Consider the following 21,794-nt stretch of genomic DNA (forward strand, 5'->3'; position numbering starts at 1 on the left):
AATCAAACCTACAATGAGGTATCACCTCACACTGATCAGAATGGCCATCAGAAAATCTACAAACAATAAATGCTGGAGAGGGTGTGGAGAAAAGGGAACCCTCTTGCTCTGTTGGTGGGAATATAAATTGATACAGCCACTATGGAGAACAGTAGGGAGGTTCCTTAAAAAACTAAAAATAGAACTACCATATGATGCAGCAATCCCACTACAGGGCATATACCCTGAGAAAACCATAATTTAAAAAGAGTCATGCACCACAACATTCATTGCAGCACTGTTTACAATAGCCAGAACATGGAAGCAACCTAAGTGTCCATTGACGGATGAATGGATAAAGAAGATGTGGCACACATATACAATGAAATATTACTGAGACAATGAAATATTACTCAGCCATAAAAAGAAACAAAATTGAGTTATTTGTGGTGAGGTGGATGGACCTTTGTGACCACCTAGAGGGGTGGGATAGGAAGATGCAAGAGGGAGGGGATATGGGGATATATGTATATGTATAGCTGATCCACTTTGTTATATAGCAGCAAGTAACAGAGCAATATAAAGCAATTTTACTCCAATAAAAATGCTTAAAAAAAAAAGAACAAAGCTGGAGCAATCATGCTTCCTGATTTATTTGTGGTGAGGTGGATGGACCTAGTGTCTGTCATACAGAGTGAAGTAAGTTAGAAAAAGAAAAACAAATACCATATGCTAACACACAAGTAACAGAGCAATATAAAGCAATTTTACTCCAATAAAAATGCTTAAAAAAAAAGAACAAAGCTGGAGCAACCATGCTTCCTGACTGTAAACTATATTTCAAATAAAAGAAGACACATAGGTCAAGTAGAACCAAACAGCGCAGAGATAAACCCATGCATATATGGTCAATTAATTTTCAACAAAAAAGACAAAAATATACAATGGAGAAAGGACAGTCTCTTCAACAAATGGTGTTGGGAAAACTAGATGTCCACATGCAAAAAGAAGGAAGCTAGACCTCTGTCTTACACCATACACAAAAATGAACTGAAAACGGATTAAAGATTTTAACGTAAGACCTGAACCATAAATCTCCTAGAAGAAAACATATGGAAAAAGCTCCTTGCCATCCACTCTGCAGTGATTTGTTATGATTTGACCCTAAAAGGAAAGGCAACAAAAGCAAAAAAGTAATAAGTGGGACTACATTGAACTAAAAAGCCTCTATGCAGGAAAGGAAGCCATCTTCTGCAAAGGAAACCATCAACAAAATTGAAAATCAACCTCCTAAAAGGGAGAAAATGTTTGCCAATATATCAGATAAGGAATTAATATCCAAAATATATAAAGCACTCATACAATAGCAAAAAAAAAAGAAAAATTAAAAAATGGGCAGAGGATCTGAATAGACTTTTTTTCCATAGAAGACACATACAGATGGACAACTGGTACATGAAAATGTGCTCAACCTCACTGATCATGAGGGAAATGCAAATCAAAACCATAGTAAGTTATATTCACCTCACACCTGTTAGCATGGCTATTATCAAAAAGACAAGAGAAGTGTTGTGAAGGCTGTAGAGAGAAGGGAACCCTCGTGCACTGTTGGTGGGAATGTAAATTGGTGCAGCCACTGTGGAGAACAGTAGGGAGGTTCCTCAAAAAATTGGAAACAGAACTTCTATCTAACCCAGGAATCCCCCTTCTGGGTATTTATCCAAAGGAAACGAAAATGCTAACTTGAAAGGATATCTGTGCCCCCATGTTCACTGCAGTATTATTTACAATAGCCAAGACATGGAAACAACTTTAAGAACTTTTAAGTGTCCATCAGTAGATGAATGGATAAAGAAAATGTGAGATTTTATAAATACACACACCCACACAGGAATATTACTTGGCCATAAAAAAGAAGGAAACCTTGCCATCTGCAGCAACATGGACGGACTCTGAGGGCATTATGCTAAGTGAAGTAAGTCAGACAGAGAAAGACAAACACAGGATGATCTGATGTATATGTGGAATGTAAAAAATACACTAAAAACCAGTCTCATGGATACAAAGAACATACGGGTGATTGCCAGAAGTGGGGAGTGAGAGGGTGGAAGAAATGAGTAAAGGTGATCACAAGGTACACATTTCCAGTTATAAAATAAATAAGTCATGGGGATGTGATATACAGCATGATGACTATAGTTAATAATACTGAATTGAATATTTGAAACTTGCTAAGAGAGTAGATGCTGCATGTACTCTACACCTCTAAACTAGAAATAGTTTGACTTTCTGCCTTTAAGAAAATGAAAATGCAATATAGCAATTTAATTTTTGAAAAGTTTCAAGAACCACTGTAAGTCTAAATGCTGTTTTATAGGATACAATTTTAATAGTAATAATCCTGCCAGGAGTTCCTATTTTAAAGTGTAAATTAGCAGTTTTTAAATAGAAAGTTTGTCTCACGTATATACATACAAAGACATTTTTAAGATCTCTAGTTCAAAAAATTAAAATTGTAAAGACCAGTCACAGTGAACTGATTTTAGAGGTAGTATGGTTTGCTTTAATGCTAAAGAAATCTGAGTCACATTTTCTTAATGTATAGCCATTACTCCAACAAGGCTAAGCATCTTCAGAGAATAAATGATGGATGTAGAGCATACAGTGGTTCCATTATGTTGAAGTAGTTAATGATGTCCAGTAAGTCTAATTAACTCCTAGAACTTAACCTAATATTCCAGGATGGTAGGGAACCTTGGGATTCATCATAATAGGTTTATTAAACATGTATCTGTGTGGTAGAAACACTACTACTTTAAGTCTTAGAGTGGTTTTATCAGTCTCACTAAGTCATCCACTTACCCTACTCTGTCAGGCTATTGACAGTTCTGTACTTCAGGGAAACAGACCAGCATCAATTCTCTTTTTAGAGCTCTTCAAAGCATTGCTTTAACCTCCCATAGTAACACGTGTCTAACAACTTTTATGATCATCATAGCCTGTGGATTTAACCTCTCTGAGCTTCATTTTCCTCATCTGTAAACTACAGATAAAAGCCCGCTGTACCTTGAACACTGTTAGTGCTCAGATAATGTCTTGAATGAATGAGAATTACTCCATCCCAAACACCCTCCCAGACAAAGTTTGTTCACTCCCTTCTCTTTTACTCTCTCAGTTTTGTTGATTTTTAGATACATTTGCATTACCTTTTAAATAATTTATTTATTTTTATAAGATAACCAGTGTCAATCCACAGATTCTTGGGAAGCCAGGCCTCTGGGGGATTCCTCCCCATTGCACTAGAATATACAGCCCATTCCGGCTCCATCCTCATTAGCTCCTGCCTCATGCTTCCATCCTATCCACTGAATTGGACTGTATATACGTCTTCACCTTTTACTAAAATGTGAAGTCCTTGAAAGCAGACACACTCATGTTTGTATCCTTAATGCCAGCACAGGGTATAAGCTTCATAAATATCTGTCAAACAAATGAGTTTGTACATGTATGCAGATGACACCTGAAATGATTTTAAGCATCACACATAACCTAGCCTGGCAAAGTTTATCTCATTCTGTCTCTCAGCTGGCTATAAACTAGTCACTTGAATTAAGGCATTTGCTTACTGTTCAAATCATGACATCTCTCTTTTTTCATTTTAAAAGACTCTTAAGGTAGGAGAGGAAAATCTGATCTACTTTATTGACAAAATAACAGAAGAAAGCAAAAGGGATGGAAATTCCTTGAATACTTAGACTGTGTGTTAGAATTTTGACTATATAATCTATACAACTTCTCTGTGAAGCAGACATTATTATCCACATTTTGCATATGAGGAAACTGAAGTCAGAAGGTTAAATAACTGAGTTCATATAGAGCTAGAGAGTGGTAAAGCCAAGGTTTGAACCTAGGTCTGACTTACTAACCTCATCATGACAGGGTTCACAGTTTTTGACAGCAAGATGCCTCCTCTGTAAAAAACACCTGAGCAGAACAATCACACAGGTGCAGAGGGAACAAATGCTTCCTGCTCTTGCTTTCCAATGCTTGAGAGCATCAGAGGCCTCCAAAGTACTCCTTTACACTCTGTCAACCAGTTCAAAAGAGCAGAGCCCACTAAACCAGCTTGCAGAGGTAAGGTAGGAAGCCAGGACAAATGGCCCTATCTCCCTCCAACTGACAGGAAAAGAGCTGAATACTTGAATTCTACCAATTTGCCAGCCTCTGCTTTGCAGTCTTCAGTCTTTCCAGCTTTGGAGAAAAGCTATAGGACATCACTGAAAGCAATAGAATATTAAGTGCCTAATTCTCAACCGTTCCTTTGGGAAAGAAAATACGTTGAAATAACGGATGAAAATTATAAAATCAGTTTTCATGTTTCATATTTTTAAGTTCTGTTTCTCTAAAATATGAAAAGCTCAGAGTCAGACTATGCCTCTGTGTTCCCTAATATAATTCACATTAAATTTCATTGGAAGAGGAACTTAACCCATCCTCACCAGCCAATATTCTATCATTAGACTACAACTGTCCTTAATACAACTGATGATGATGTCTTTGAAGCAAATAGATAAGACACAACTTTTATATTCAAACAGAGCAAGCAATTTTAGGTATGTTTATCACAGATTACATGACTGCTTATAGTTTTACACATAGCTATCACTTTTATTTTTGTCTATAGTTAAAAACAGGGCTTGATCTGAGTGACTGGTTGTCTCAGAACAACTATGTTTAGCTCTGCTGTACTCTCTGCAAACAAAAATGGAAAAAAATCTGAATCTAGATATGTTCTAAATGTTGAATTGAAAGTAAATGTTCAGCTAGCCAAAGTTTTGGACAAGTCCTCTGGAGTAGAAATGAAGAAGTAATTTGTAAAGGAGAAATGAAAAGTAATTTGAGTTTCCATCAAGATGGAAACATAGGTCGTTCCCAACTTCAGTCCCCTTCACAAGAAGACCAGCTAACAACTATCTATAGACAAGACACCATTGTGAAAATCCTAGAACACAGGGGTGAGGCTGAAGGTGCTCCCTGTATCACAGAGAATGAGGTAGGACCACATTAGAAAAGTTAAGAGGATCAGCTACACTCTGACCACATCACTCCTCCCCCAGGCTGGCTCCCCATGCCTGCAGTTCCTCCAGGGGAAAAGAAAGTCCAGGTGGACACCCAGCTCCTCCAGCATCATGGGTCACTTCTCAGGATGCCTTCTCAGGTCTTGCCTTATGGGCATCTAAGGGGACTTGGGGACGTGACTGTGACAGAGAAGGGGGAAGGGATTTATAGCAACAAGTGCTCGGATTGTGGCCCTGTTCCTACTCCCAGTGGTGCCCAAGTAGAAGTCCCAACCAGCAGCTCTGCTCCTCTGCAGAGCCAAGATCGTGGTCCATTCTGACCAGGGAACTGGGCAGGGCACAGATCTGCCTGATTCAGGACTCCAGACACTGAGCCCTCGCCAGCCATGGAGGCTGTTCTGCCACTCCATTGGGACAGGAAAGCTAATTCACAGCCCCGCCCATTGCTGAATACAGCCTCCAGCCCTGCTGACCAGGAAGCCTAACCAGAGCTCCTGGGAATCTGTGTGGCCCATCCTGCAGCCACAGTTACAGCAGCACTTGAATGGAGAGCCTGGCCAGTGGCCCTGCCCATCTGCAGAGCCAGGACGGTGGCCTGTCAGGCCAGGGAACTTGGTGCATGATTCTGCCTAATTTGGCCCCCAAATAAGAGACGTGTCAGCCTTAGAGCCTGTCTGGGGGCTCTGCCCAGGCAGGGAAATTAATACATAGCCCTACCCACTGTTAAATACAGCCTTCAGCATGCCCAACCAGGAAACCTAACCAGGCACATGGGAAACTGTGTAGCCCAGGGGTCCCCAACCCCTGGGCCGCAGACCAGTATCGGTCTGCAGCCTATGAGGAACTGGGCCGCACAGCAGGTGGTGAGCGGCAGGCTAGCGGGTGAAGCTTCATCTGCCACTCCCCTTCGCTCCCCCTTGCATTACCGCCTGAACCATCCCCCCACCTCCCGCCCCGGTCCGTGGAAAAATTGTCTTCCACAAAACCAGTCCCCAGTGCCAAAAAGGTTGGGGACCGCTGGCATAGCCCATCCTACATCCCCACTTACAGTGATACCTGAGCAGAGAGCACAACCAGTGGTTCTCACCATTTGCACTGCAAAACCAGCAACTCTGCCTGGCCAGAGAATTTGGTGCACAATCCTGCCTGATCTGGGTCCTTAAAGAATGGGCTGTGCTGGCCGTGGGGTCCATTCTGCTGCCCTGGTCAAGCAGGGAAGCTACATCATAGCCCCAACTACTGCTAAATATAGTACCGAGTCCTGACAATCCAGGAAGCCTGACCAGAGAACCCAGGCAACCACAGAGCCCCATCCAACAGCCTTACCTGGGCAGAGAACCAAGCCAGCAGTCCTATCCAACTGTTTTCAGCCACAACACATACCCCACAACCTCAGAGCTCAGGCAGTGGCCTTGCCCACAAAGAAGACCCTAATAGCAGGCTCCCCCTGCCCAAGGAGTCTGTCAGCTCACATGTCCAGAACCCCAAGCTGAGCTGACTGGTGAAGGACTGTCTCTGCCAAGGCACACCTGTAAAGTCTAGAAGAAGAGACTGTTTACTCAAATGTGCAGATACCAATGTAAGAAATCAAGGATCAGGAAAAATCAGGTAAACATAACACTACCAATGGAAACTAATAAAATGCCAATAATTGACCCTAAAGAAATGGAAATCTACGAACTTCAATGAATTCAGAATAACCCTCTTAAAAGAAGTTTAGTGAACTACAAGAAGACAGATAACTTAACAAAATTCGGGGAAAAAAATTGCATGAACAAAACGAGATGAAGAAAAAAAAATAGAAACCATCAAAAATAAACCAAACAGAAGTCCTAGAGCTAAAGAATACAACGACTGAACTGTAAAGTTCAATAGAGAGCTTCAAAATCAGAATTGACCATGCAGAAGAAAGAATCGGTGACAGGGTATTTGAATTTATCCAGTCAGAGGAACAAAAGTAAAAAAAGAATGAAAAAGAGTGAAGAAAGCCTATGGAACTTATAGGACACCATCAGAAGAAACAATATCTGCATTATGGGTACCCCAGAAGGAGAAAGAGAAAGGGACAGAAAGTGTATATAAAGCAATAATGGCTGAAAATGAGAAAAGAAATGGACATACAAATCCATGAGGCCCAAAGGACCCCAAATAGATTAAACCAAAAGTCAAAGACAGAAAAAGAATTTTCAAGCAACAAGAGAAGGCAACACATTACATACAAGGGAATCCCCATAATGGGCAGATTTCTCAAAAGAAACTTTTCAGGCCAGGAGAGAATGGGTAATATATTCAAAATATTGAAAGAAAAAAAATCTGTCAACAACAATACTATACCTGGCAAACCTGTCCTTCAGAAATGAAGGGGAAATAAATAAGTGCCTGAACAAACAAAAGCTAATTGAGTTTATCACCACTAGGCCTGCCTTACAAGAAATGCTAAAGGGAGTTCTTCAAGTAGAAATTAAAGTGATGCTAATTTACATGATAAAATCAGACGAACACAGGTATAAGACTTCCTGGTATTGTTAAATAATCAAAGTTATTTAATATGGTAATAGTGGTGCATAATTCTCTTACAACTCTAGTTTACAAGTTTTAAAATGTATTTTAAAAAACCCACAACTTCAATAGTCTGTTACTGTATACATAATATAAAAAATATGTAAATTGTAACGTGATGGGGGAGAAGTAAATTGTAATTTTAAAGATGCTATTGAAGTTAAGTTGTTGTCAGCTTAAAATAGGATATTATAAATATAAGATAGTTTATATAAGGCTCATGGTAACCACAGAGGAAACACCGATTACACAGAAAATCAGGATCAAGTGAAAATATACCAATACAAAAAAAGTCATGAACACAAAAGAAGACAGCAGAATAAGAAGTAAGGAACAACGGAGCTACAAAACAGTCAGCAAAACAAGTAAGAAAATGGCAATAGTAAATCCTTATCCATCAATAATTACTTTAAGCATAATGGATAAAATTCTCCAATCAAAGACACAAAATTGGATGAATGACTTAAAAACAGTATCAAACAATATACTGCCTACAGGAGACTCACTTTAGCTTCAAAGACACAGACTGAGACTGAAAGGATGGAGAAAGATATTTCAAGCAAATGATAACGAAGAAAAAACAAAGGTAGCTGTACTCATATCAGACAAAATAGACATTAAGCTAAAAATGACAGAGAAAGAACTTCACTATATAACAGTAGAGGGGTCAATCCATCAAAAAGATACACCAATTGTAAATATTTATGCACCCACCCAACATCAGAGCACCTAACTATATAAAGCAAACATTAACAGAATTATAAGGAGAAATAAACAACAACAAATAGTTGGGGACTTTAATACCCCACATTCAATAACCGATAGATCATTCAGACAGAAAATCAATAAGGAAACAATGGATTTGAACAACACTGTTGACTAAGTTGTAACAGACATATACAGAGTACTTTGTCTGACAACAGCAGGATACACATTCTCTCAAATGCACACAGAACATTTTCTAGCATAGATAATGCATTAGGCCACAAAACAAGTCTTAGCAAATTAACCAAGACTGAAATCATACCTAATATCTCCTCTGACCACAATGGTATGAAACTAGAAATTGGTAAAAGGAGTAAAACTGGATAACTCATGAATACATGGAAATTAAACAGTACTATCCTGAACAACCAGTAGATCTTAGATGAAATTAAATGAGAAATTTAAAAGTATCTTGAGACAAATGAAAATGGGAACAAAACATACAAACTTATGGGATGCAGCAAAAGCAGGTCTCAGAGGGAAGTTCATATCTATAAATGCATACCTCAAGAAATAGAAAGATCTCAAATAAACAACCGAACTTTTACACCTCAAGGATCTAGAAGATGAAGAACAAACTAAGCCCAAAGTTGGCCAAAAAGGGAAATAATGTTTAGAGCATAAATAAATAGAGACCAGGAAAGAAATAGAGAAAACTTAATGAAACTAAGGGCTGGCTCTTTGAAAAGATAAACAAAACAGACAAATCTTTATTAAGACTAACCAAGGGGAAGAGAGAGATCCCAAATTAACAAAATTTTAAATGAAAGAGGGGACATTACAACGATAATATAGAAATACAAAGGTTCATAAGAGTCTTCAGTGACCAACTATACATCAACACATAGAAAAAGTGGATAAATTACTAGAAACATAGAACCTATCATGACTGAATTAGGAAGAAATAGAAAATCTGATCAGACCAATTACTAGTAGGGTATTGAATTGGTAATCAGAAATCTCCCAAAAAAGAAAAGTCCAGGACCAGATGTCTTCACTGGTAAATTTTACCAAACATTTAAAGAAGAATTAACAGCAATCCTTCTCAAAATATCCAGAAATACAATAGATGCAGAAAAAGCATTTGACATAATTTAACATCTGTTCATGATAAAAACTCTCAACAAACTAGCTATAGAAAAGGAATGCACCTCAATACAGTAAAGTAAGGCCATATATATCAAGCCCACAGCTAACATCATACTCAATGGTGAAAGACTGAAGGCTTTTCCAACAGGACAAGGATGCCCACTTTCACCACTTCTATTCAACATGGCACTGGAAGTCCAAGCCAGAGAAATCAGGCAAGAAAAAGAAAGAAAAGGCTTCCAAATTGGAAAGGAAGACTCAAAATTATCTGTTTGTAGATGACATGATTTTATGTATAGAAAAGCCTAAACACTCAACCAAAAAAAAAAACAAAACAAAACTGTTAGATCAATGAATTCAGTAAAGTTGCAGGATACAGAATTCAACATACAAAAATCAAAAGTATTTCTATACACTAAGAATGAATTATCTGAAAAATCTAATTTACAATATCATCGAGAACAATAAAATACTTAGGAATAAATTTAACCAAGGAGATGAAAGAGCTCTACACTGAAAACTGTAATACATTGATGAAAGAAATTGAAGATTAAAATAAATGGAAAGATATTCCATGCTCATGGATTGGAAGAATTAATATTGTTAAAATATATATACCACCCAAAGCCATCTATAGATTCATTGCAATCCCCATCAAGATTCCAATGGCATTTTTTACAGAAAAAAGAGAAATCCTAAAATTAATATGAAACTACAAAAGACCCTGAATAGCCAAAGCAATCCTGAGAAAGAACAACAAAGCTGGAGGCATCACACTTCCTGAATTCAAACTATATTATAAAGATATAATAATAAAAGCATTATGGTACTGGCATTAAAAACAGACACATAAACCAATGTGACAGAATTGAGAACCCAGAAATTGAGAACCAACACATATACAGTGAGCTAACAGGAAGAGAGAGCCAAGCATACGTGATGGAGAAAAGACAGTCCTTTTAATAAATGGTGCTGGGAAATTGGATAGTCACATGTAAAAGAGTAAAACTAGATCCCTATTTTACATCACTCCCAAAAATTAACTCAAAATGGATTAAGAAATTAAACATGAGACCTGAAACCATAAAACTCCTGGAAGAAAACACAGGAATAAAGCTTCTTGACATGGGTCTTGGCAAAAGACCAAAGCACAAAAGACTAAAGCACAAGCAACAAAATAAAAAATAAACAAGTAGGACTACACCAAACTAAAAAGCTTCTGTACAGCAAAAGAAACAATAACAAAATGAAAAGACAACCTAAGCAATGGGATAAGATATTTGCAAATCGTATCTGAGAAGGGGTTAATATTCAAAATATATAAAGAACTCATACAACTCAAAAGAAAAAAAATAAGTTAAAAATGGCCAAAGGATCTGAATAGACATTTTTCCAATAAGATGTACAGATGGCCAATAGGTACATGAAAAGGGTAGTTAACATCACTAGTCAGGGAAATCAAATCAAAACCACAATAAGTTATCACCTCATAACTATCAGATTGGCTGTCATCAAAAAGACGAGAGGACAAGTTCTGGAGAGGATATGGAGAGAAGGGAACCTTTGTGCACTGTTGGTGGGAATGTAAATTGGTACAGCCACTATGGAAAACAGTATGGAGGTTTCTCAAAAAAATTAAACATAAAACTACCATATTACCAGCAATCCCACTTCTGGGTATATATCCAAAGGAAACAAAATCACTATGTCAAAAAGATAACTGCACTCCCATGTTCATGTTCATTACAGCATTACTTACAATAGCCAAGACATGGAAACAACCTAAGTTTCCATCGACAGATGAATAGATAAAGATGTGGTGTATATACAGTGGAATACTGTTCAGCCTTAAAAAGGAAACCCTGCCATTTGCAACAATATGAATGCACCTTGAGGGCATTATGCTAAATGAAATTTCAGACAGAGAAAGACACGTACTGTACCATCTCACTTACATGTGGTAGCTAAAAAACTCAAATTTATAGAAAAAAAGATCAGATTTGTGGTTACCAGAGGCAGAGGGTGGAGAGAATGAGGTGAAGGTGGTCAAACGATATCGACTTCCAGTTTTAAGATAAATAAGTAAATAAGTACTGGCTATGTAATGTTCAACATGACAAGTATCATTGCCAAGGCTGTATTGTATATTTGAAAGTTGGTAATAGTAGACACTAAAGTTCTCACAAGGAAAAAAAAAATGTAATTATATAAGGTGATGGATGTTAACTTATTTTAGTAATCATATCACAATATATACATATGTCAAGTCATTTTGCTATACACCTTAAATTTATACAGTGTTATTGTATGTCAATTATCTCAATAAAACTGGAAGAAAAAATAATAAAAGGAAGTAATTTGTTTTATTGCTATCTGTAGGAAGTTATCTCTCTGTCAGTCTTATGTATTTTATTTCATGATGGACCCTCAAACATTTGGGGAGAGGAGAGTTCAGTATTAATTCCAAATATTTTCTTTAAAAAAAAAGAGATCTTCTTCTAAGGAAGACTTACGAAAGTTTTGTCCAAAAGCATGATTCTTTGGAGAAAACATACTCCAAAATAATTGTAGTGACATAGTCAATTGAATTTCATGATTTTGTGTTTCAGTTTATTCATCTTAGTTTTCTATCATTTTTATTCTACTTTCCATAAAGTTGGAGATAATCAAATGAATTTCACTGTAACCTTTAATTAATTGTAACTATTGTTATGGACTGAGTATTTGAGTCCCCCCAAATTCACATATTGAAGCCATAACCCCCAATGTGATGGTATTTGGAGGTGGGGCTTTTGGGAGATAATTAGGGTTGGATTAGGTCATGAGGGTGGGACCCTCATGATGGGATTAGTGCCCTTATAAAAAGAGGAAGAGGCAGGAGCTCTCTCCACCATATGAGGATACAGCAAGAAGGCAGCTGTCTGAAAACCAGCCAGGAAGACAGTTCTTAGCAGAACTCAACCATGTTGGCACCCTGATCTAGGACTTTCCAAGCTCCTGAACTGTGAGCAATAATGTCTGCTATTTATTTAAGCAACCCAGTCTATGGCATTTTGTTATAGCAGCCCAAAGCCAACTAAGAAATGTTTAATAACTGGTTCTTTTAACATTACAAAATAAAAAGAAAACATGATTTATAAGACTGGATAATAATGGCCTTAAATATTTCATGCAAAGTAAAAACTGCACCTTCTCATACCCTAATAAAGCTATTTCACTTCTTTTCCCATTTCAGAATTAATTAGGATGCAACAATGTCTTAGAAAAGCCAACATATATAATATAGTTGTCTGCCTAGGATAATCCAAAATCCATAGTCTGCCTTCAGAAAATCAGAAAGGAATTTACGTGCAACTACAAACTAGAGAAATAATTTTGCACTTATGTCCTTTGAGCCCAGGTGAAAAATAGGATTTTAACTTAATTAGTTGCCAGAATCTTAAAACGCATTGTTTCACGTTCAGGTGGGTTGTGTGTACCTTGTGCTTCACTGGGGGGTTTCCACTGTAAAGCTGGTCCACTAAAGCACCCTAAATTGCCCTTCTGAATAAATGGCATGGAATGTGTAAACTGTTCCCCAGCCCTTCCTCAGAGGGCTGTTGGGAACCCTGGGCCTGGGATGGATGTCAGTAGGGACCTGGTGTGCACCCAGATTCCAGGCACGGTCACCCTTCAGGAGAGCAAGGCTTCTTTCCTTGACAGACTCACCATCTATGTAAGAGTGTCTGGATTTGTAAATGTATGTGCTTATCATAAATATCATTCAGAAACATCATCTCAGAAAAGCTCCAGATTACTGAGAGGCAAAAGCTTCTTGCACTGAGTTACCTGTTAGGGCAACAGTCACACGAGGTTCACTCCTGTATTCCTGTAGTTTTACTTTATAACTTCATGTTTGCATTAGTAAACGTGTTGACAGTTTACTAATCACGTAATTAGTAAAGAAATAGTTTGAGTTTTAATAAGTAAACTGTGTGAATTACTGATGTTATATTATCCTATAATACTACTTCTGAATTTTTAAATTGCCTTTTCAAGATTTCCTCAGAAAGATAACAGGCTCCTTCTAGCGGGAAGTGACCATTATAATTGAATTATTTACTCCAAAGCTGTGTAACTTCATAGTTGAACTTTGTTTGAAGGAAAAGGGGCCTTTTCTGACTCTGACATTTGTTTATTTCTCTCCATAACATTTGTTTACTTTTCTCTTTCTAATTTCTTAGCAAAGAAATCAGTACTGATTATCAAGGAATGTTTGTAGGACAGTCGTGGTTTCAAGTCATGTTGATAACGTGAGCTGCTCTTTCATAAGCAAAGGGAAGTGAGGTCACCAATGGATGCCCAGGCATTAACTTCAACGAACTTGTTAGGAAATATATATATATATATATATATATAAAAATGTAATACATATGTAATTATGTAATTTATAAATTTGTAATTTATGTAATTTATAAATATATAAATTCTAATAATATAACTTCAAAGCCTTTATTTTCATAATTAAGTAATTTAAAGGATTATCTCATCTTGTGCCCTCATTATATGCTGAGTTTAAGTGGCTTGCTCAAGATTACACATTTGGAAGTCTGCTTTTTGACCTCCGAGTTCTCATTAATTTTACAGAAAGCAAGCCTTGTTCACTTTGGCTTTTCTTTATGAGAAGAAAAATGACCAAAATCCCATGCTTTTTTTGAAAGTAATTAGCTTTCTGCCCCATTTCATTTATAATTGAAACTAAAACTGTATTTTTGTAGAGCTTAGTCAAATATAAAAATGTTAATTCTGAATCATCAAGAAAAATTAAAATTGCACCCAGGCAAGGAAGTAACCTATTACAGAAATGGGTTTTGGTTTTACAATTGGTAAAGAAAAAAAAAAAATTTAATGAAATTTAGTATTGAGAGTGACATATATACCAAACTGGTAAATAACCAATAACCAACTCCAGGAAGACTGGTTATAACAAGCTATAGAAACTTTCAGGTTTAGAATCTCATATCATACATTTCACCTATCCCACATTTTTAAAAAAATATTTTTATTGTGGTAAAAGTCACATAATACAAAACATACTGTTTTAACCATATTTAACTGTACGGTTCAGTGGCTCTAAGTACATTCATACTGTTGTGCAACTCTCACCATCATCCATCTACTGAATTTTTCTCCTAAACTGAAACTCTGCCCCCATTAAACACTAACTCCCCATTCCCCCCCAGAGATTGGGATTGACATATGTACACTCCTAGGTATGAAGCAGATGGCTGGTGGGGGCCTAACTGTATAAGCACATGGGAAAAAAAAGGTACAATCTGTTTGCAGAGCAGGTGTTAAGTTAACCTATCCCGCATTTTACAGATCATCTATCAAAGTGTGTGCTTAATTGCTTTTTGGTAACTCTTGACAAAGCCATTCTCCACTGGAGGGAGCTTGGCTCTCACCAAACTTTTGTTTTCTTATTTTCTTACAGCAAATCATAGGATTAGTTTCGGAACACTGGTCAGCACTTCCAATACCTACGATGGATCTGGTGTTGTGACTGTGGAAACAGACCATCCCCTCCTCTGGACCATGGCCATCAAAAACACCCATGACTGACCTCCACAGCTGTGCCTCTGACCTCATTTGCCAACAACTTCATGCTCCACAAGAACAGTTCACCTTGGTTGGCAGGAATCTAAACCTGTCCCTGAGAAGCCCGCTAGTTTTAAATATGTTAATGTTTAGATCATCCAGGTACCATTATGAATGACAGATCTCAATTGTACAGTGAGGGGGGGGAAATCATTATTTAAGAAAGTAAATTACACTCAGTTGGAAAACTAATGTGGATTATTCCACTCTAAAATTCAGGACTGATCATTCTTATGTTATTAATCATTCCATGTATCCTAGAAAACTGTTTTTAAGTTTGAAGCTGAGAAGGCTCTGTTGAGGCCCCGTGGTGTCCAGCACATAAACCTCCTCCTGTTCATCCTTCATTGCTTAACACTAAAGGCTACTTCTGTCTAATAATATTAGCTCTCTCTGTATTATATGTATTCCCTTTCACTGAAAAAAATAATTCCTTCTAGCTTGGGATGCTAGAACTGCACCATTTTATTCTGGCCTCAATGGTTTTTGGTATGATCTTTTCATAATAAATTAAAAAATCATTGGCCTGATTATTAAAATTTAAAACAGGTAGAACCTGCCCAGCAGCTTTACATAGCACAAACCCCGTGCTGCCCTAAGGAAAGGGACCAGCAGCTCTCTTCTTTCTGGTGCTACAACAGAGTGACGGTTGCGCTGTAAGTGGAGAGTGAAAGTGGGATTGGTGAGCTAGCATATAGTCAGTCATTAGCGGTAACTGTTCATAACTTATGCAAATATATGTGAAATTGAATCCAGATGTCAAATAAAAATATTTAGTTATCCATGTGCCTGTGGTCAGTTTTTAAGAAAACAATCCATTTTCTCACCTGTATTTTATAATGACCAGTCTTTCCTAAGCAGTGTTTCTGTACCAAAAAGAAAATTTGCTCAAAAGATGATGAACAGGTATAGTTCTTCACGCCTCTGATTTTGGGGAGCGACCCAGTGTTGTTGACACTTTCTCTGACCTCCATGGAAGTTACTTTCTAGAGCACATGTGCCTCATGTTTACACTTAATCTCTCTGGACCCGTTGCCCCATCTCTAAAATAGGGATTATAGGTAGCACCTGTTTACCTTGTCGGACCTAGAAAGGAAGGACAGGTAGATTGCTTTCAAAGATTGTTACATGCTGGAGAAAATAGAGCCAACAGAGGGAAGGCACTTCCGTGGTAGAGAAAGTGAAGAAAACTGGTGGAGGAAGAACCCTGGGAAAGAGTAAGAGAAGGGCTCAGAGCACAGGTGAGGGTCGCACATCGTACGGTCAGTACTACCGTGGAAGGCCCAGTTCTAGGCCCTTCTGCCTCTTAGCACAAATGCAGAGCCCAGAGCTTCTGTCCCTCTACTGTCTCCTCCCACCCACAGCAGAGACAACTGTAAAGAAGGCAGGAGCTAGAGACAAACTTATGTTACCAAAGGGGAAGGGGTGGGGGAGAGATAAATTGGGAATTTGGGGTTAACAGATGCACACTACTACATATAAAATAGGTAAACCACAAGGACCCACTGTATAGCACAGGGAACTATATTCAGTATCTTGTAATAATGGAAAAGAATAATTGAAAAGAATAGATATATATATAAAATTGGATCACTTTGCTGTACACCTGAAACATTGTAAATAAACTATACTTCAATTTAAATAAAATAAATTTTTTTAAAAATAGCTAGAAGAAATCTCAGTCAAGCAGTAGCTCCTTCGCTGGCTCATTTAACTCAGAACCTCCAACGGGAAAATATAACATAAGACCTCCAAGCCACTGCCTCGGACAGTGCCTGCAGCAAAAGAAGCTAGAAAGAGGAAGGCGTGCTGGGAAAGGGCCCTCCGAGTGCCTGTTATTGAGTCCTGGTTCACTCACAGGTTCAGGCTCAGCTGTTATCTGTTCATTCCTAAAAATGTGTTCACAACATATGGAATCTGAAAATATGTCCACTGTTTTAAGATTTTACTGCAAAAGAGTCATGCCCTATGTACCCTGAAAATTTTACCAGTGTTAGTAAGTGGATACTTGACAAGAAAAATATAGTTTGCTGAAGTTGAGGGGGAACAAAAGCACTGCGATTCATCCCAGACCACCCACTGGAGGCCCGTGGAAGGCCTTCCCCTCAAGTATAGGGCTCCTCTCCCCATCCTGCCAGGCTACTGAAGAACTAGGTAACTTGACCCCTTTCTATCCCTTAAAACTACATAAGTGCAATTTTCCTCTTTTTGTGCTTCCTCACCACATCATTTAAACAAGGATCCACTTATCTTTTTTTTTTTTTTTTTTTGCGGTACGCGGGCCTCTCCCTGTTGTGGCCTCTCCCGTTGCGGAGCACAGGCTCCGGACGCGCAGGCCCAGCGGCCATGGCTCACGGGCCCAGCCGCTCCGCGGCACGTGGGATCTTCCCGGACCGGGGCGCGAACCCGTGTCCCCTGCATCGGCAGGCGGACTCTCGACCACCGCGCCACCAGGGAAGCCCCTCCACTTACTTTCATACTAACACGAGGAGTCTGACGATGGACCTCAGGGGCCCCCAGTGAACTTTCTGAGCCTCCCGAGGCAGCCCCTCTTGACGCCCCCATGTTCAGTCTGGATCCTGACCTCCCACTTGCAGCCAGAAGAGAAACTGGAAGCTGGGCTCTGCCGGGAAAGTGGCCTGTGCTCCTTGGCCCTTTTGACCTCAGTCTGTTTCTCGTCTTCATGGGTCGGATTTACAGCATTTATGAATTTAGTGATGGTCACCCCAAAATGGCATCTGGCTGCCTAAGTCACTGAGTAGTGAAGATAAGCTATGATCACTCCAGGCAGCTGGGAAATGGCTGCAGCTATGGAAATCCTGGTCGGAGTCACAAGTGACTATGAAATGTAGTAAGTTTTGTGTGCTGTCCAAGGAATTGGAGGTGGACCACACTCCCAGACACAGGTCGGGCAGAATAATACATCTTCATTCCTTAATTTTTGCTAAGCAGACATAGAGCAGTTTTCACTTGGGATGGGACCTAGGGCCGTTTCACTAATTCCAGGGGTCGGTCAGAGCATGGAGACGGTGGCCGTGACAGCCCGGGCCTTCATAAAGGTAACTGCTCAGGGTTTCGTGTGGTGCCTCCGTACGCGTGGAAAGCATTTTCAGCGGACCTTGCTTACTACTCCTTCTCCAAAATCATGCCTCCAAAGCTTTACTGGAACAACCAAAGCAAAGCAGCACGTGGATTTGATGTGATCGAGATTGATGCTATACACCCAGTCCATAAGTGGCAAGAAACTATTCTTCTCTCCCCTACGGCTCTGGGATTATAAAAGGAGTATGGTCTGAATTGTGACTTTCAAACTATATTGACCATGACCCACAAGAAATAGTTTGTCTTGTAATCTATTCTACACACAAACACACACACACACACACACAGAGTGTACTCTAATAATTCTACTCTAAATTGAAAAACACCCAGGAGTCTATTCTAGATTGAAAAAAAAATACAGAAAAGGGTAAAGTAAAATGCATAAAGGGACTTTTTTTAAAACTGTGCATGTGTGGGTGTGCGTGTGTGTGTGTGTTTGTGTGTGTGTATGTGTGTGTGTGTGTAAGGGTTCTGCATTAGGCATACATGTCTTTCCTAAGTTTAGGACAATATGAGTATAGTTTACCACTTTATCTTCACCACTTAATGATAGTTTTTATTCTCATATGTGGGCTAAGAGGAATAACCCACCAATGACAGCAGGCTGAATGTGATCCTACTGCGGAATAAGAAAATCAATTTAACTTCCTTAGGAACGGGAAGGAGGGCTAGATTATTTAAATTGTGTCTAAAGCATTCTACTCAAAATAGAATAAATGATACCCATACCTGGGGAAGATTAAAACTGAAGCCACAAGGTCAAGCCATTCCCAGGGTGTCAATATATATGGAATGGAAAATTCCTGGCTCATACAGTACAACTCCGCCCTTCCTTGCCCACAGCAGATTTCACTCATCAATCATAGTTTTCTTTTCTGATGAGCCCCGGTCTGAGTGTCATTTCAGAACAATTCTGCACGCAGCCAGGATCAGTTATTCTGCATTGCCCTGGCACCCCCGGGGGCTCAGAGCTAATCTGCGATCTCAGCACTGTGCACACAACAGCTAGTTACAACCTGGGAAAGAGGTCATGGCAACACCATTCTTCATCACAGGTAATGGATAAGTAAACAGATCCAAGGACTAGTTCCCTATGTACTTAATTCTACCACTGAAAGCAAGGGCTTTGTACAGTACATAGCAAATGAAAAAGGAAAACTAAGGCCATCTCTGCAAAAAACTTGAAAAACATCAGCAAGGAGCTGAGAGTACCCATTGCTAAGAAATAAGAAATTTTTCCTAATAGACCTATATAGCTAGTCCCTGAGAACCAAGAAATCTCACATTATATTACAGTGTTAGTCCAAAGGTTGAAAAGGGTTTTTAACTCACTGTAAAAGGAATGGATAAGACTAAGATTATAAATCATACCTTAATTATTTATTTCTTTTAAACATACTTTTAAGCCCTAAAGACTAGTGAATATTTAATAGCCAGTTATGTTTCTGAACAATAAACATGGGAAGTTAGGAGTATACAATTCTGCAGGAACTGAGCAGAGTCCCACCTGAATGGCATAATTAATTCTGTGCTTAGTTGCTTAACACTATGAATCCTCTGCTGGAATATAAAGTCCTTGAGAGTTTGCATTTGGACTTTGCGTTCCTTATTATCTGCTATATCTTCTGTCTTAGAATAGGGCCTTGTCTGCATTAGGGGTGCAAAAAATATTTGTGTGGTGCCTTAACTAACCTCCTCACTTGGACCCAGGCCCCAGGAACATACTGCATGACTTCCCTAGCCCCTGAAAACTATCATTCTTTTCCTTCCTTGATCCCTAACTATCCAAAATTTAATTAGATGCTAAAGTTTCTCTTGAATGGTTTCCTCAGTCCTAAAGATAAGTACCTAATTCCAGACTGGGCAGACCTGGTTATAAACTTGCTCTCTCACATATCTGAAGAAGGAATTAATGTTCACAGTGCCAAAGCTGGGCTTAAAGACATCATCCAAGACAAAATACAGCCAGTAACACAAAGGAAATCAAAAGATCAAGGAATTTGAAGTTGCTTGATATGCACAGAGAAGGGAAAATGAGAGCCAACAAGTTATGATGAAGGTTTGGGAAAGTGGTTAAAAGAATCAAGATCAGGGACTTCCCTAGTGGGGCAGTGGTTAAGAATCCACCTGCCAATGCAGGGGACACGGGTTCGAGCCCTGGTCCGGGAAGATCCCACATGCCATGGAGCAACTAAGCCCATGCACCACAACTACTGAGCCCGTGTGCCACAACTACTGAAGCCCACATGCCTAGAGCCTGTGCTCCACAACAAGAGAAGCCACTGCAATGAGAAGCCCGCACACCACAACGAAGAGAAGCCCCCGCTCGCTGCAACTAGAGAAAGCCCACATGTAGCAACAAAGACCCAGCTCAGCCAAAAATAAATAAATAAATAAATAAATATTTTTTAAAAAAGATTCAAGGGGCTTCCCTGGTGGCACAGTGGTTGAGAGTCCACCTGCTGATGCAGGGGACACGGGTTCGTGCCCCGGTCTGGGAAGATCCCACATGCCACGGAGTGGCTGGGCCTGTGAGCCATGGCCGCTGAGCCTGCACGTCCAGAGCCTGTGCTCCGCAACGGGAGAGGCCACAGCAGTGAGAGGCCCGCGTACTGCAGAAAAATAAAAAAGAAAAAAGACTCAGGGTCAAAATAAATGTGAAGAGCACTTGTAATTGGCCTGAACTGCCAGGAAAAAAAAAAAAGGAAAAATAAGAGGTAACAAAGAAATTTTTCAGAGTTGGAAATCTTGTAGCTGCAGCTATTTCTAACTTTGGTGGTTCAAGGAATGCCCTTGGCTGTCATTTGTTGAAATAGACTACAGATAAGAATATATGTTATTTTCAAATACTTCAAGACCATGGCATGCAATTCTGCTATTTCCTTTGCTTGTGTCTACATCTACTTGTTCCACAAATTAAACCTTTAACATGGATATGAAATTAGCCTGGGGAGTCTAAAACCATAAAAAAAAAGTTTTTTATCTCTAACAGCATTACCCACACAAAATTATTTGTGATTTTGATTCAGCGTTCTCTATTAATAAATAGCACTGTTGATTGGGGAGCTTCAAGATGGCAGAAAAGTAAGATGCGGAGATCGCCTTCCTCCCCACAAATACATCAGAATTACATCTACATGTGGAACAACGCCTACAGAACACCCAGTGAATGCTGTCCGCCGGGGCGGGCGGGGGCTGGGAGCTGAGGCTCGAGCTTCGGAGGTCGGATCCCAGGGAGAGTCTGGGGTTGGCGGCGTGAACACAGCCTGCAGGGGGCTAGTGCGCCACGGCTGGCCGGGAGGGAGTCCGGGAGAAGTCTGGAGCTGCCGAAGGGGCAAGAGACTTTTTCTTCCCTCTTTGATTCCTGGTGCGCGAGGAGAGGGGATGAAGAGCGCCGCTTAAAGGAGCTTCAGAGACGGGCGCGAGCCGCGGGTGTCGGCGCGGACCCCAGAGACGGGCAAGAGACGCTAAGGTTGCTGCTGCCGCCACCAAGAAGCCTGTGTGCAAGCACAGGTCACTCTCCACACCTCCCCTCCCGGGAGCCTGTGCAGCCCGCCACTGCCGGGGTCCCGGGATCCAGGGACA

General features: G+C 39.6%; 1 protein-coding gene across 6 annotated transcripts in view; it reads left to right on the forward strand.

The window, feature by feature from the left end:
* Window positions 1-15,887, forward strand: part of TPK1 (thiamin pyrophosphokinase 1) — a 356,442-nt gene extending 340,555 nt beyond the window's left edge. For all 6 annotated transcript variants that reach the window (XM_024131127.3, XM_055084777.1, XM_055084774.1 and 3 more), the window contains one exon: window positions 14,944-15,887. In XM_024131127.3, the coding sequence (XP_023986895.1) occupies window positions 14,944-15,071 (128 nt within the window). In that variant the 3' untranslated portion in view covers window positions 15,072-15,887. The remainder of the gene's footprint in view (window positions 1-14,943) is intronic.
* Window positions 15,888-21,794: the final 5,907 nt, after the last annotated feature.

Source organism: Physeter macrocephalus, chromosome 5 (assembly GCF_002837175.3).
Source record: "Physeter macrocephalus isolate SW-GA chromosome 5, ASM283717v5, whole genome shotgun sequence".
Classification (NCBI taxonomy): Eukaryota; Metazoa; Chordata; class Mammalia; order Artiodactyla; family Physeteridae; genus Physeter; species Physeter macrocephalus.